This window comes from Asterias amurensis, chromosome 21 (assembly GCF_032118995.1).
Source record: "Asterias amurensis chromosome 21, ASM3211899v1".
Lineage (NCBI taxonomy): Eukaryota > Metazoa > Echinodermata > Asteroidea > Forcipulatida > Asteriidae > Asterias > Asterias amurensis.
In genome coordinates this window covers 14,696,579-14,714,389 of record NC_092668.1, presented here as the reverse complement: position 1 = coordinate 14,714,389, position 17,811 = coordinate 14,696,579, and the positions used below count along the sequence as shown (strand labels likewise).

The 17,811-nt window shown below is 40.0% G+C and overlaps 1 protein-coding gene across 1 annotated transcript; it reads left to right on the top strand.

The window, feature by feature from the left end:
• Positions 1 to 1,405: 1,405 nt before the first annotated feature.
• LOC139952992 (protein transport protein Sec24C-like) lies at positions 1,406 to 16,621 on the top strand. The gene is given in 18 exon segments (XM_071952363.1): positions 1,406 to 2,359; positions 2,822 to 3,038; positions 3,484 to 4,080; positions 4,430 to 4,541; positions 4,701 to 4,828; positions 5,313 to 5,451; positions 6,037 to 6,277; positions 6,653 to 6,844; positions 7,101 to 7,194; positions 7,482 to 7,598; positions 7,920 to 8,090; positions 9,345 to 9,587; positions 9,937 to 10,075; positions 10,362 to 10,480; positions 11,657 to 11,770; positions 11,772 to 11,837; positions 12,308 to 12,589; positions 12,984 to 16,621. Coding segments are annotated over 18 exon segments (3,522 nt in total). The 5' UTR covers positions 1,406 to 1,949; the 3' UTR covers positions 13,125 to 16,621.
• Positions 16,622 to 17,811: the final 1,190 nt, after the last annotated feature.

Here is a 17,811-nt window from a genome sequence, read left to right as displayed (position 1 = left end):
TTTGTTTACTGTTGGACTTGATGAAACAAGCCTTATTAAACACACAGTAAAACCATTGTCTGAAAGTTTTTATGTTCGTTTTCTGAGAAGTATTTGTTTATTGGCTTAATTTTATGTGACAAATTATTGATTTGTGTTGAACAACTTTCAGCTATTGTTTCGCCATCGTCATGGTTGCTCTTTTATAGTTTCTTGGTTCCACGTTTCAAGGGCTCTCTGTGTTTGTGCCTGAGGCTAGAATGATCAGCCTTCTTCAATCTCTTTGTCTGATCATGTGAGATGCTTTAAGTGAGATGCTAAGCACAAAATAAGCATGATAAGTCCACCCCGAAGCAGATACCCCCAACCAGCCCAAAAGGACCACCAAGCCCCGGGTGTGCCTCCTTCGACTCATACCCCTAATCTAGATCAATATTCAGGGTAGAATGTGTCAATCAATAAAATCCTCATGTCTTGAGATGCCACCCCCTTGCAATAGATGCAGGTTCACTCTGGTTCGGGTCGGTTTGATCTGGGCCGAGTTTCATAAAGTGTTAACTCACATGGAATGTTGGCTGGTAATCTGTTTTTTGTAAGCAAGATTTTCCCGTGCTTAGCGGGTTTTTGTGCTTAGGCTCTATGAAATGAGGCACATGTTCTTTGTTGTCAACTTGGAGATTTAAGTTTTTAAAAGTTTGAAACGTAGAGTAGAGACTTGGTTATGTTATCTGTGATCGGGTATATTTTTAGTCTTACCAACGGTTGCCCAAAAATAGCGCCCTCACACGGGGCAAGTTTGCAATCGCTGATGCAAGAATGCGATCTCAGACTTGAAAGAAGTCTTCAGTACACTACAGAATCGATCACTCGGGCTAGAAAGTTTACCAGTGACATTTTAGTAGGCCTATTTAGACCCATTTTTGATAAAAAGCATACTTTTCCTTAGTTTCTGTTTGTTAAAATCTTCGTCAAAGTTTATGATTTACATAATTGTTAGTGTTATTATTATTAGAGGAAAGACAAAAATCTTGAGGCGTCTGCATTGAATACATTCTAACTTGAAGCATGCCATGGATGGAGGTATGAAGTGACCTGAAATGTTTTGAACTTTTATCAGAGCCCAACGCCCACTAAATTGTTAATTAATTTTATTTTGATCCACGGCGTCGCACTTGAAATACGCGTATGGAAGCCCCATATGGCGACTTACTTGATTTCATAATTCCCAATAACATGCATCACAAATCTTTTTAATGGTAGAGTTTTTTTTCATTTTTATTAAAAATCGACAGTTTCAGGGTCAAAAAAGGACAAAAACGGACGCTGGTACCCCGTTTTCCAGCTGTACACACAAAGACAATGTCCCTGGTGTCTGCGAACCAACTAAGCAAACTTGCCTACGTGGCTGTACTGCGCATGTGCACATCCTGATGTCGATGTCACTGCTTAACCATACGTGGCATTAAGAAAGTCCGTAAGTCGATGATTATTTCCAACTTTTGAACCTAGAAAAGATCCAAAGTTCTTGTTCTGGGTTCTCACGAACATAGTTACACATTGTGTGAGTAACATTCTGCAGTTTTGTTGTTGTTTTGAGGAATTTCAAGGGTAAAATACCGAGTGTTTCCTACCAAAAACGCTGGACGGCGGCCATTTTGACATGTGTGTTAACTGCATGTAGTGTAATCGTACGGTAAGCAGTTCGTGTTTATAGCTACGTGTTTAGAGGTGACGTAATATTACCAATTGAACCGGAAAAGACACAATCTAAGAAGATCTCAATGACTTGGTACCATTTCTTGATGAACTCACATAGTGAGTTGTAAACTGGAATGTTTTGTTGGTCCTCTCCTGACGACTTTTTGACTGTCAACAAAATCAAAAGTTATTCCTGGACAGCGGTTTCTGTTGTGTGTACTTTTTTTCTGACGATACGTCAATAAGAATTTGAGTATCTTCGTAGCACAACCATGAGTTATAATCAAGGACCGGCCGGTTATAATCAACAACAGAACTATGGTGTCCCGTCTTCGCAGGCGGGGAGAAATCCTAGTCAATATGGCGGACCCGCCCCAAACAACTATTACGGAGCAGGGGTAAATGCCCAGCCCCCGCCGCCCAGTAGTGGTGGCCTACCACCAATGGGCCCACCACCCCAGGGCAAACAACCAATCGGTGCCTTTGGAGAAGGGCGAGGGAATCCTCCTCAGCAACAGGGTTACGGGGCACCAGCTATGAACGGTCCATCCAGCCATGGTACCTCGCCCCCTACAACGAATCAGCACCAACCGTACGGCCAACCCGGACAAAATGGTTATAGTAGTATGCCGCCGACAACGCAAGGCGCTCCGATGGGGTACAGTGGTGGTCAACCAAACAGGTGAGAAGTGTACAATTTATTCAAGGGATTAGGTTTCGCCTCTTCATACATTGACCAATCAAAACCAAGTGTCATGGCTGGCATTTGACCCCCCTTTGCAATAAAAGCCTAGCAACCAGAACATAAGTGCACTAGACTGCTCAGCCCACATGACACATTAAATTACATCACAACATGTAAACTAAGGTCATTAATGTTAATTTTGAGCAGAAAAAAATTGATACGACGAGCATGGGGGTGCGAGCTTGGGGGTGCCGTTGAGATTCAAAAGCCACTGGAGTTTGCTCAATAATGTCAAAAGGGGCTAAAGGTTATTGGTGCCACTGGTGAAGAAACACATTTTTCAGGTCAAATTCTACAGATGGGGACCAATTACGGAGTGATTTTGAAAATATTGGATGTTTTCCTTCTCAACAATTCAAAATGTTGTTAAAACTTCAATGTTTTGTTGTCATCTGGTAGAGTTCCAGCTCAGCCTGGACCTCCTAACCAACCTCCATCTAGCCAACCAGGATTCTATCAGCCACAGCCGCCTCAGCAGCCACAGTATGGTGCAACGCAAGGCCAGCTGTCCAACCAAATGAATAATATGAGTCTTAGTGGACCACCTCAAGGTCCTGCTCAAGGGTCACCCCAAGGACCCCCTTCAGGACCCCCTGCAGGACCCCCCCAAGGAATGGTAAGTAGATAATTGAATGGTGGTTATTTTTATTTATTTATTTGATTACGCACCCAACAGCACAATTAGCGCCAACAAAAGGATGCATAGGAAACGAGAAGAAATCTTTGATTTGGGACTGAAAACCCAATCCACATGCAAGTCTGGGGTGGAATTCAAACCAGGGTTCACAGAAGTGAAAGGCAGGGAAAGAAACCACTGAGCCAACCTGATCCCCAGATTTGAGCATGAACCCCAGACCCGATCCAACCTGTCAGTGAGTCAGGCCGGGAATTACACTGAGGCCATACTTTAGTATGGTGTTTTCAGATGGTATGGGTGTGACAAAGATTGATAAATTATTGTAAAATATTCATGAGCAGATTATAATTTTGTGGCTAATTATGGTAAGATGATACCAATGATAAGGAAACTAACTTTCCAATTATTATCTTAACCACCTCAGGGTGCACCACCAACAAACATGGGTCGAAGCCAACCTCCAATGATGAGTGGTCCACCCCCAACATCAAGTATGTCAGGTCCACCTCCTGCCAGCAGGCCAGGTCAGCCTCCAACCAGTATGTATGCCCCCCACCAACCAGGTCAGACCAACATGGCCCCGCCGTCGATGTACCCACAACAAGGTGGTGGATACAATGCAACTCGGCCCGCTGGTGGTGGAGCCCCTGCACCGTACTCGATAGGTGGAGCTCCCCCGCCAAGCAGTATGGGATATCAACCATCGGGGTCAGGTCCGACACCCCCAATGTCACCAGCTAGTGGGATGCCTAGACCAGGGGGTCCTCAGCAGTATAGTGGAATGGGACAGCCAGGAATGGGACAGCCAGGAATGGGACAACCAGGGATGGGCCAACCAGGGATGGGACAACCAGGGATGGGACAACCAGGGATGGGGCAGCCGGGTGTACGGCAGCCAGGAATGGCCCAACCAGGAATGGCCCAACCAGGAATGGCCCATCCAGGAATGGGCCAACCTGGTATTCAACAGCAGCCTCAGCAGCCACAGAAGAAACTTGACCCTGATCAGATGCCGAGTGTGGTAAGTGTGGATCAAACCCCACTCATAGTTCAGTACCCATTCAATGTCCAGAATCCATTTAGAGTTCAGAAAACATTTACGGAAAGAACCCATTCACAGTCCAGAACTCATTCGATGTCCAGAACCTGTTCAATGTCCAGAACCCTTTCAAAGTATAAAGGCAATACTGGTCTGCTGTGTTCTGTGGCATTGCAAGTTTGCGTGTCCAAATTACTGAACTTCTTTGATAACAGTCTGGTACCCGTTTCAGTCCTGCTTCAGTTTTTACAACATGTAGCATTCCCCCTCTATGATCACTGGACACAAGAGTCCAGACATAAAATTTAAATTCTCCTTTATTTCTTTTAAGATTCAAGTTATACAGGACGACAGAAAGAACAAGGGAAACCAACAGTTTATCACAAATATCCGAGGACAATGTCCCCCTCTAGTGACAACGGACTTCCAGGTCATTGATCAAGGTATGCAGGGGTTTTCCCCTCTTTTGTTTTCATTTGCCTGCCTGATGAGTTAACCCAAAGTTTGAGTAGACCTGAAACTTTTTTAGTAAAATCTTTTATTTTCTTCCACCACTTTTCTTCTGGCACTGTGAGGTTTGTGATTTTGTTCAATTGTTACAGGAAACAGCAGTCCACGTTTTATGCGTTCCACCATGTACAACATTCCTTGCACCCAAGATATGATCAAACAGTCGCAGGTCCCGATAGGCGTTGTAGTGTCTCCGTTTACTGAACTACCTGAGAATGAGGTGAGTGTTAAATCTGCCAACCATTCCGATGTAGGGTGTCATTACCGACTGGTTTAGAACATCAAATTCAAGCTCTGATAGTCGAGTCAACGGAGTGTGGGTTTGAATCCGGGTTATGTCCTTGAGCATGATGCTTTTCTTAAAGTTTGCTTCTCTTCACCCTTGGGTATAAAATGGGTACCTTTGAGGGTAGAAGTTGAAGCCTTCTGAGCCCCACGGCAGTCCAGGGTTGTATACTCTCCAGGGAGCTGAGAAAGATTACAAGAACTAAGACAAGGGCACTAATGTAAAGGGCATTGAGATATTATTGTTTAAGGCACTTGCGGGGCATTTAAAGCATCAAATTCAAGTTTTTGTTTTTGGACCCCAAGGTCAAATGTTGTAAAAACTGACCAGCTTATAGGGCATTTTTGTTTACCAAACACTACTGCTCTTGTTATATTTTCTTTGTTGATAAAGTCTCATTATTTTGCTCTTGACACAGGCACCTCCACCCATTGCAGATCATGGACCCAACGGCCCAGTCCGATGCAACAGATGCAAAGCATACATGTGTCCCTTCATGCAGTTTGTCGACGGAGGGCGGCGTTTCTCGTGTGCTTTTTGCACGTGTGTCACAGATGGTGAGTCAAGTTTTTGTTGTAGTCGCGCTTTGGGCCCCTGCTGATTTATGATTAAATCTATTACAGCAACATTTGTTGGGCCCAATTTGTTTAAGTTTTAAACCCTTCAGAGTAAATGCATTTTTTTCATGTCCATTTTATAAACAGCAATTTGAAACCACTGATGTAGCAGTTATCTCAATGTTATTTATAATAATAATATAACAATAATCTGAGCATTTATATCATCAACTAACAATCGCTGTATCAATGATCACAAAAAAAGTGCTTGAGTTTGTTAATACTAGATCTGCAAAGAGTTACTCTGTATTTTTCTGTTGTTCATGTGGCTATGCAAAGATGCATTTATCACATATTGCATGCTGGCATTGTCTATTTATAATTCAAAACCACATACAGTGCAATATAGTGAATGGTCGGACAATACGACGCCAACAGTTTGTCATTGGTGTCTCTGTAACAAAAAGTGTACTCATGATTGTGGCTGTGCACTTTTGCTAACTTTGTTGATTTTTGTGCTTACTGAGTTATGAAATCCTGACACCATCAACTCATTCTTGATTTATTTCTTGTCCCTCGCTTTAGTTCCCCCGGAGTACTTCCAGCCCCTTGATCACATGAGTCGCAGAGTAGACGCCTACGAGAGACCGGAGTTATCTCTAGGAACATTTGAGTATATTGCGACGGCGGACTACTGCAAGAATAACAAACTCCCTAAACCACCGGCTTTTATCTTCATGATCGATGTGACGTATCAGAGTATAAAGACAGGAATGGTTCATCTTCTTTGTAAAGAGCTTGGGTCGCTGTTGGAGAAATTACCAAGGTAAGACTGAAGGCGTTTCTGGTGGTCAGGTTGGCGTAGTGGTATCCTTCCTCGCCTTCCACCTCTGGGACCCCGGTTCAAATCCAACCGGGGGAACTATGTGGATTGGGTTCTCAGTGTTTACCTGACTGCTTGGGTTTCCCTTAATATTCTAGGTTTTTTTTCTCCTGCATCCAAAACTTAAACTTCCTTCCTTGTCTTCTCTCCATTGGGTTCTTGGCTAGTACAGTTAATATGTTTGCGTTTCTAAGAGTGCTTGGCTTACAATCAGAACAAATGAAATGTGTCTGTAAAACACTGAATAAAATATGAGATTGCTTTCTTGCTTTCTATTCTGATTTCATTGCAACTTTTGTCTTTTCTTGTCTCCACCAGTGAGCATGGTATGAAGGAATCCATGATACGCGTTGGCTTTGTCACGTACGACTCATCGCTGCACTTCTACAATCTAAACAGCGCCCTTGCTCAGCCACAGATGCTGGTGGTGTCGGACGTCCATGATGTGTTCCTTCCACTGCTGGATGGGTTCTTGGTCAACTTGTCTGAATCTAGAGCCGTTATCGAGAGGTAGGGGGATAATTTTGAAACACAAGACACCAAAGTTTTTCAGATGTCTTAAAGCGTTAAGACAGAGTTTTGAGACCCATTTTAAATTTTGTTCACTTTAAAGTGAGGGCATCACTTAAACGATTTGGGCTATCGACCCAAATCAACTGTCAGCAGGGGCACTTTGCACCTACTACTGAGGCTGAAACTGGTTTACTCCCTTCACAGTCCTTAAGGATATAGACATTATCAAGTCTTTTGTTGTTTTTGTTGACAGTTTACTGGAGCAGATTCCACAGATGTTTGCTGAAACGAGAGAAACAGAGACGATGCTCGGACCAGTGGTTCAAGCAGGTCTTGAAGCAATTAAGGTAAATTAAAAAACTACTAATTATTCTGAACATTATAGTAGTAGAAGCCTTTCAAATTCAGAAAAATCTACTCTGTGTCAGTTGAATATATAGCAAGACGAGTTCTCAAAAGAGCATAATCTACCCAGCAAGTAGATATACACATGGTTTTAAAAATTACCGCAAACCACACCATGCAATGCTTCAAATCTCATATAATTTTCCTAGTCTTTGAGAATGACTCTTGCTAGGGAACAAAATGCTTGAGAAAATGTTTGTAATTATTGCTGGTATTTTTTCCCCTTTAGTCTTCTGATCGAGCAGGGAAGCTGTTTCTCTTCCACGCCTCTCTACCCATCGCTGATGCTCCCGGAAAAATCAAGAACAGAGACGACAGAAAACTCCTTGGAACTGAGAAAGAAAAGGTAACTTTAATACATCAAGAAGATAAGTTTATACTTAGAGACAAAGTTCATGGAAGGTCATTTTATTTAAGCAAAAATGTACTAGTTTTGATCGATTTATCACACCCGACGGTATAAATTTTTTATTTTTATTGCTATGACTAAACAGGATGACACTTTGATGGCGTGTTTATCGGAAACTTTGAGACAAAGTGGAAGTAAATGTTGAGATGACTAAAATTCCCAGCAGAATGTCTAGAGACTAAAGGTTAATGGATGAAGGCAATCAAGCAGTGTATTTCCTCAGATTGTTAATTTCATTTTTATTTCCCATTTTTCCAGACGTTGCTGTCTCCACAAATCAACTTTTATACCAAACTAGGCCAGGAGTGCGTAACGGCAGGCTGCAGTGTGGACCTATTTCTCTTCCCCAACTCCTACGTTGACGTAGCGACCATCGGTCAAATATCAACACTGACTGGTGGACAATGCTATAAATACAGCTACTTCCAGGTATGGATAGTCTTGTTATCTATATACCTATGGGCAATGGTGTAATAAATATCATTAAAGTATTGGCACCAGGCTATTTCACCCTCTTACCTATGTGTTCTGTGTAGATGCATTCACCACATGATATCATATTACAGGCTGGAATAGTTCATCTATCAGTCAAGACCTCAGTGGAGGATGTGGAATGGTCAGCCAGTAGGAGGGTTGACTGTGTCTAAGCTTGGGCGATATCTCGATATAATCGAAAATCGCGATACCATTTCTTAGACGTTTATCATATCGTCTTGATTTCTTGTTAATCGAATTATCGGCAAATCATGGTTTTGATGAAGTATCTTTATGTCTTTCCTAATTGAGACGTCTTGCAACCACAAAGGGCTGTTTACAAAATATAAAGTCCAAGAAACAACCGCAAGATTCCACAATTGATCGGAAATACCAGGGTTCTTTGGAAAAAAACATCAAAAGACTCTAGCGCCCAGGCATCTCCCACAGACACTGCAGAAGTAACAATGTATCATTTACCTCCCCTGTGTGGGAGCCTTGTGCGCCGCCTCGCCGCCGAACTGCAGACCACAATGGGATCATATTACACAAACCACAACCCGTTTTATGAATGAGAGGTCACCCCATGTGCACTAAGGATGCTTATTGTTTAGCTAGAATGAAATGGGCGGGATCTAGCTAAATATGCACACATGTAAGAACAGTCATGTGCAGTAGACACTTTAAAAGACACTTTATGTGTGTGTAATAGAACTCTATGGTGTAACTGAAAGGCCCATGTCCACACCATGGGTAGACAGTACACCCCACAAACCCATACTCCGATTTGTAAGTAATATAAAGTATTGAAATTGGGCGTTGTAAGATGTCAGAATTTTTGACTAAAAATATAAATCGTGATATAATCGAAGATCGCGATACTTTGTTGACGATATATCGTGGATAATAAAGCAATATCGCCCAAGCTTAACTGTGTCCTGGGTAGATGTATTTACTACATGATATCATAGTGCAAACTTGCAACACGCATCTATCAGTCAAACCCACATTGGGTGATATTGAATGGTCAGACAGTAGGAGGGTTGACCGTGTATTAGATGCATTTACTCATGTCTTATTCCAGGCTGGCATAGTGCATTTATCTTTATCTGTGATATTGAATGGTTCCACTGTAGAAGGGTTATAGTAATCATTGGAAATGTTGAAGGGCAAAGACAGTAAACATTTTATTTATTCTAAACCGGTTAGGCTGCCAATGACGGCGAACGTTTCATCCACGATCTGAACCACAATGTACAACGACCCATTGGATTTGACTCGGTCCTCCGGGTCCGGACAAGTACAGGTATCAGACCTACAGACTTCTTTGGAAACTTCTACATGGCAAACACGACGGACGTGGAATTAGCGTCCATTGATAGTGATAAAGCTATCACCGTGGAGATTAAACATGATGATAAACTAACGGAGGATGCTGGGGCCTTTATCCAGGTAGGAAAAAAAAAATAAAAAAAATTTTTTTGTGTTGTTGATAATTTGCTGTTTTGTATATCCACAACATTTTGCATTATTGACCCATTCAACTACTGAAACTTGTTTGTATATTTTTAACATTTTATTAACTATTGACATGTGTTGATATAATTTACTGTGTCATCTTTATTGATAGGCCTATATATACTATGTCTGGTTTTATAATCAACTAAATCAACTACTGCAATGTTTTGATGTATTTATTATGTCTCGTTGATAGGCCTAAGTTATTGTGTCTGGGTGTATAATCAACCAAATCCTCTACTTCAATGAGTTGATATACTATTTACTTTGTCTTTGTTGATAGGTTGCTGTTTTATACACCAGTGTGTCAGGTCAGAGGAGACTACGCATCATCAACCAATCCTTCAACTGTTGCACCCAGATGGCTGATATGTATCGGAACTGTGAGATGGATACTATCATCAACTTCCTAGCCAAACAAGGTGAATATACCAGAAGAATAAATAGACGCCATATTCTAATTGATAGAGCAGCTTGGTGCCGATTAAATAGATGCTGTACTGGTCATGGTCCATTTCGGGCAAACATGTTCCAGATGCGATAGGTTTGATTGCAAGTCCAGCCTGTGAGTGTAAAACTGCCCTCCAAACAGCTATCCACATCACAAGTGACTGTCATCCATTTTATCATCTAATCGTAGCTTAATCTAAGACATAGGCATACCTTCAAATTAACAATTGCTTTTCTTTCTTTCGCTCTCTCTCTCAGCTGTGAAGGCCGTTTTCAACTCCAACCCCAAAGCCATCCGTGACAACTTGACTAATCGTTGTGCCAATATGTTAGCTTGCTACCGACGTAACTGTGCCAGCCCTTCCTCTCAAGGCCAAGTAAGTTAACGAACTGAGCATCTTAAGGGAGTGTCGCAAAAGTCTTGACAGGTTCTAGGTGCGAGGGAATGCTCCCGTAGGCATACACTAGTAATCTAATGTACTGCCAGTACAATTTGCTTGACCACAAGTTTGTGCTTGACTACGAGAGCATTCCAACTTTAGAGAATATACCTGTTGGCTTTTTGAATGTTCTAATGAAGCTCTTTGGCATTTTTACCAGACCCGTCCATTTACACCAGCTGGAAGACTAAACCAATCCACTTAGCACATTCCGTACTCTTCAGACTTTTGAGGCACGCCCTTGTTTATTTTCTCTCACTCATTGAAACATGCTAGTACTAGTCCTCAAGGGAATCATTTTGTGTGTGTACGACTTTCAAAGGCAAGAAGATAGTGTTTGAAACCCCCAAAATCACCATTTTTTTCTTTTGATTGATGGCTCTGCCACGACATGCCAAAAACTAGTGATGACATTTAAAGCCTACAGGGTTCCTTCTTTAAAAATAAAAAATATCCTCATTGATAATCAAATTTGTAAAAATTTTGTTCAGTCGTCATATTTTCCTGATTTGTAATCAGATGTCCTAATTTGTTTTGCTGTTAGAATGCTATGGTTCCAGACCCCAATTTAATCTCGGTAGGACCATGTCAGTTCATACTTTTCTTTGCTTTTTTATTAATCTTGCTTTGTAGAAGTTTTTTCTGGTGGTGGGCTTTTGTTTATGCTTTGCTGCCATAGCGCTCAGAAATGTAAGACTTTTAACCAAAAAGGGGAGACCCCAACATGGGGCTAGAGAGCTCAGAGAGCGCCAGCACGTTAATCTTACATTAATCTCTGTTGGCGGTCTCCATTGGTGGACTACACCGGCATGTTAATCCGGAGGTCTTAGTTAAAATTTAACTCTATTCAATTTTCTTTGCTCAACCCCAAACTTGGTTTAAATTTACCCATTCGGTTTCCATGTGGTTTGTTAAATAGTCTAAGGGCACCGGCACCAAGTTTTTTTTTCTTGGTAAAGGGCACCCTATGAGAATTGTAAATTTCTACTGTAGCATTCTCAAGGGCACCAAGGCAATGCCAGGGGGCATGGAGGCAATCGCCTTCATTGCTTCGAAGAAGTCCTGTTCATAACTTGTAATATTTCCACCATTATTTCTTGTTATCGTTCACAGTTGATTCTACCAGAGTGTATGAAGTTACTTCCCTTATACATCAACTGCATCTTAAAGAGCGATGCTTTGGCTGGTAGTACGGACATCACGACGGATGATCGTAGCTGGTTGATGGGACACTGTCATATCAATGGGCGTCTCATCTACTGCTGTTTATTTCTACCCAAGACTACTTCAAGTGGTAAGTTAAACTGGAGTGTTTTTACACCCCGTCAGGGCAGCAAGCCAAAGGAGCATTTACAGAGCATTTACCCGAGACTGCGTTCAGATAAATCAATTTTGAATAATACAAGCAATGAGTTCCCAGATAGGGTTGTAAAAGTTGAAAGTTCAAAATTAAAGTCAGCACATTGTACATATTGAAATAAACATGTAAAAAAAGGAAAGAAATAAAGGTAATTAGGGTTAGGGTAAGGGTTAGGATTAGGAAAAGACACTAGGGGTGTTGGAACATAGGTTTGTCAAATCATAATTAACAGAGTATCTTAACCATGTAATAATGATGTTTCAATTGTTGTAGTCTGTATGTAATGCTTAAATTACATTTGATACATTTGTTTGTTGTTGCCAATATTGGACTAGATGTCTAAACTAACCCAATATAGCACCATAAACAGAAGCCTGAACTTCTGGAATCTATTTCTTTCCCAGAATGACCTTGATCCGAACTCAACAGATGTCCCCCTAGCAATCCGAAGCTCCGTTGATCGTCTACGAGACACCGGAGTCTATCTCCTTGAGAACGGTAACATGATGTTCCTATGGATCGGACTGCATGTTAGTAATGAATGGGTACAGGATGTGTTTGGGGTTCACTCCCCAGCACAGATTGATATCGATTCTAGTAAGCTACTCAATGTGGATAATCCGACGTCACTCCGAGTTAGGAAGCTTGTGGAGACATTGAGGAAAGGACGACCACGGTACATGAAGGTAAGCATGAATTTCAGCCGATATGCACAGACAAAGTTTTTAAATAGTTTTAATTTTTTTCACAAAATTAAAGACCCCATGAAAATAGAACTGTTTGAAATGCTTTGATTACACAGTAGAGCTTTTACAACCAAACGTCAACCTCGGGTAAAAGACATTCTGAGGACCGTGTTTCAATTCAGCGTCCTTGGGCCAAACTTGAAAAATTAGGGCCCGGAATACCCCACAGTTTTTAAAGAACCAGCAGAGAATCCTTGCTGAGTTGTTGATTATCCAGAAAAGTACACAAAACATGTTATTACTTATTATTATAACAACAATGACTGCTCTAATAGACGTTAAATTCGTAATCGTTAAACTAAATAATAATGTCTGTTTTCTGATTCCTCAACAGCTGACATTCGTCCGACAACGTGACACACTTGAGGCGTGGTTCCGTCACTTCCTAGTAGAAGACAAAGGCTCCAACGCATCACCATCTTATGTTGACTTCTTGTGTCACATGCACAAAGAGATAAGGAACCTCCTGGCTTAAATAACCTCTGACCTTTGACACGTAGTCTCCCCTCTACAAAAAAGGGTAATCTCGGGAAAGAGTGGCGAAGTTGAAAAATCCGATCCAAAAGCTCCCCCTCCCCTGTATTAAATTGACCAATCGCAACTGAAAAGGGCACCCTACTCACACCTTGCAGTCTGATACGCTTAAAGTATATTCCAAAATGGCTACCGGCTTTTAGGTTTTAGCGTTGCAACTGAATTGAGAGTGTGAAGTCACTTGGTCTACGCGATACCCATATTGACATCGTGGGTATGCAGTCATTTTCGGGCGTTTTTTTCCAAAGCAACATTTATTAACAAGTGACCTGGTTTGTTGCTGTTTCGTAATTGGATTATCAAATTATATTTGTTTTTGTTTCATTCCTGTGCTAGGGTTATAGATGGAGTTGTTCAGGTAAAACAGTCGCGTCATTCAACAGTTAACTCTGATTATGTATATTTTCTGCCGTTAGTTTTTGGCAACTCTGAACAAAGGTATTGGGAGACTGTCAACATAGGGCTGGATAGCTCATCAGTTGGTTGAGCACTGGTCATAAATCTGGAGGTCGTTGGTTCAAGTCCCACTCCAGTCAATTTGTCTTTGTTTAGTTTCTTTTATCAGATGCTTGGACGTTGTTTGTAAAGAGAGCCGAATGTGAATTTGATTTACAACGGTTGTCGTTAGTTTCAACATGTTTGTGTTATACGCTGAATTAAGTGCTTAGCTTTATTTGAAGATGAGCTGTTACTAGCGTCACCATAGTGATTTGTATAATAACATCATACTTTGCGTAGTAAATAAGACTATTGTCCCAACACCATCTTGGAGGTAAAAACTTTGGTGACTCCTGTTTTATGGTATGGGTAAGTGAGCAACCTTCTTGACCTTTATGGAAGGGCGCCCTCGTTCAGTCACATCTGCTGAGATATATTCTGTTTGTAAGTTAAACATAATTCCACTGTTATCCACACCCATTTCACACAGCTTGGCTCCACCAATTACCAGAAGCCCACAGGAGTTTCACAGAGTTTCTTGTTCTGTGAGGATTTATGAAAAGTCTGATAATTGAACGTGCTTTTTACAAACGTTCTTCGTAGACTGGAGGTCTTCTCAGAATTATAGTTTGTGTCATAATTGCTTTTGGTTGATGAAATCCTTACACCCATGCCTACACATGTACTTCTTTTCGACTGTGAAGGGGGTAACTCTGTTTCAGCCCTAGGAGTAGGTAGTAGCGTGCCCCTGGTGACAGTAATTAAGTGTAGCCCTCACCTTAAAGTGACAATCTTTGGCCTTGTGATGATAGCCGATCTCTCATAAAACAAAATTAACACAAAAGTTTGGTAGCCAATCGTTTGACTGGTCTTGTTAGCTGATATCCAGTCATGTGAATGGTCGCTTAGTTAGCTCATCTCTAAATTAATCTCAGTGCTTTGTAAGGTCCCAGCTCAGGGTTGTTTGTGTTTAACAAGAAAGAAGTCAACAATAAGAGTGACTGATTTCCCTGTAGCTTCATTGTAAATCTTCCCTATTGGACCCTTTTAGATTATCAACCGACAAATCAAACATTTGCACTATTTTTGATAAAAGTGTACACAGCAACATTTGAAATGCAAAATGAGTTGGTTCTCCAATTAATTAATAATTAGCAAGGCTTGTTAATTAGTGTGATAATTTTTTAAATGGGTACATTGAAAATGTGGAATCCATAAACGATGAAATTTAATTTCAGTGATTTGGGTTGAATTTCTTGGCCGCGTAGTAGAAAAAATGTTGCTTGACATAAAACTCTCTGCTGTATGAGAATAAGCATGCTTCCCCATTCCCATGCAGAATTTATTTAACCTTCAGAAAATAAATTGGCAGAAAACCCACTTTCGCGATCAAATTTCTTAACACAATTTTGAATATTCATTACTTGGCGTCCTTTCTCCGGTAATCTTTCATGGTGACTTAACGATCGCTCAACGCTTTGTCAAATTTTCTGTTGCTGGGTAGGGTACTTTTTGGGTAGGGGAGGGGGGGGGGGGGGGGTGGGTGTCTACATTTGACAGGAGATTAACAGAAGTAACCTTAATATTTGAATTTTTATTATCCTTATATTAAATCTGAATAATATTGTAAATAGAAGTGGATGCTAACGCTATGCTTTATGTATTTCAAGGCAGGTCGCTATAATGTCAGCCTCGTCACACGAGACAAATATTTTGTGGGTAACTCTGAGGCAACCAAGTGCTCTTCCTGCAAAAAGAAGACACTTTTATACAAGTTGTTATTTCTAATGGTGTCTTCAGGCCTTGGACTTTGCTTTTGAAGGGGCACTGTAATTTTTTCTCTAGTATAGGACCATGGGGCTAAATTTGTGTTGGAACTTTGCAGAGGGTACTACAGCAAAAGCAGAGAGCACCACAGCAATTGTTGTGTGTGGCGTGGGTTATGTTAAGGCCTGCATCTTACAACCACTTCATTTCTCTTCAATGGAGACTTCTAGGAATAAGTTGCCCATTTATATCCTCTCTTGTGACTTGGCTCGATTACGTTGAAAAGGGTAAACTGACTTTCAGGTTGTATACTTTAATTTAATTTGTCCGTTTTTATTATTCGGTTCAACTTGGACGACTTTAAAAGTTCACATTTTTGAGTTTTCTTGTTCAGGCAAGAATTTGGCAATGCATACACTGACATAGGTTAACAATTTAGTTTTTAAGATTAAACTGCTTAAGATTCCCCCATTCCAATTAATGCATAATTAATGAAAAATCTGCTCAGAAACCTGTAAGAAATAGAACATAATCTGTACAAGTCAAATATTTTTATATGAATTATCATTAAAAAATATTTCATTACTTACACACACAGTCCCCAAAACGTTGAAACATTGTTTTCTCCACATCATTTATTGGAAAAGTTAAATTTTTAATCTGCAAACTGATTTATTACATTTAATGTCAGAATACATATTCAAAATACAATAGTTTTCTTTGATTTTTAGCCAAAGGGGTTCTTGAAATGTGATGCTTTATTGAGTTGCTCTTTAAATATTAATTTGTAAATAAAAAACAGATGAATTTTTCCAATGGTATATACTTCCTGTTTAGTCATAGCGAAAAATCCATGTAAAGTAATGTATACTGTTTTTTTTTTTTTTTTTGGGGGGGGGGGTGTATTGTTTTTGTTTTTTTCACTTTATGCAAATTAAGGCAAGCTTCTAATTTTAAGTAGATCTTTGTATCTAAATGATTGTCAACAGCATCACCTTATAATTTTAAAAGAAACTGTCACTGGTGATAACAAAAAAACAATTGTTAAATTTTTAATGTGCTTCTAATGAACGAGTTCTTGAATTGTAAACAGAGCTTTGACTGTTTTGTTTTCTTTAATTTCCGAGCCTTAAAGTTCGACCAATTTTGCGACATTTCACTTGCCTTTGCAACGAACTTTCTTGTGTAGGGATATTCGATTGTGTAATTAAAGATATGTGTATTATACCAGAAGTACTGAGGTGTTTTTAGTTCTTATTTTTTAAATAGTTCTTAAGCCCCCCCCCCCCTCCACCCCGTGACTTTGAAACTTTAAAACTGCCACATTAATTTTTTCAGAATTTTTTTATGGTTACAAGACAGTTAAGTGAAAACTGCCAATCAGCTGAAAAGTCACCTGCATTTAAAGCACCAAACTAGTAGTTAAACAAAATAAATACCACATCTCTGTTACACATTCAGTTTTACTTTTTAACTAGACGATTTATTCAATAGTTCTTTTAAGTATGATAGTTTTTCATCTAATTCATGCATATAATTTAGCATTAAAATATACTTTCACAAAAGTACTGAACAATTAGTAAAATTAATTAGGAATAATTGGGAAAACTTTTCTGGTGGAATGTTTTGTATTTTGTGACAAAATGGAAATGTTGAAAAGTTTAGTTTAGTGGAAAACTTGAAATATTATTGTAATAGGTGCTTTAAAAACTTGAGGCCATTTCAGGGAATTGTTTGATGCATTTCGACTGTCATAGCGAGTGCACCGCTTGAATTCTGGTAGCTAATGACATCTCATCACCCAGGGGTAAATAGGTACCTGTGAGGGCAGAGATGGTTCTTGTGATTGATTAAATTTGGTGCGCTACATATTTAGCAGCACATGCTATAATAATCCCCAGGGAGCCGAGATGGTTTAAGCATGGAGGTAGAAATATGGCTTAAGGAATGACATACTTGGCCCAGTGACTGTATATTGGAACAACATGATGAGCATCAAATTAGCAAATCGCAACGCTACAATATCCATTTTGATTAAAACAGGTGCAATTTGTTTTTAGTTTGAGCATGGTTTCAGGTTATCTGTAGCACTTGGGAAGTGTTTTCTTAAAGATGTGTTAGCTTAAAAAAGAACCAATGTTTCATTTGGTGGATCCTCCACAAAAATCTTAGCAGTAATCACAAATAATTTCAGAAAAAGGCAAAACCAAAGCGACAAAATTTACAGTCACATAGTTAGATAAGTATTGTGCATGCAAACTACACTCACTTAAATGGTTTAATATGATTTACTTACAAGACAACAAACTAAGATACATATGATACAGCTAAAACATTTGAATACATTTATCATGGTTATGTTTAAAATATAATTGAATACATTTATCATATTTGTGTTAAAAATAGCTTGTATGTTTGCATAA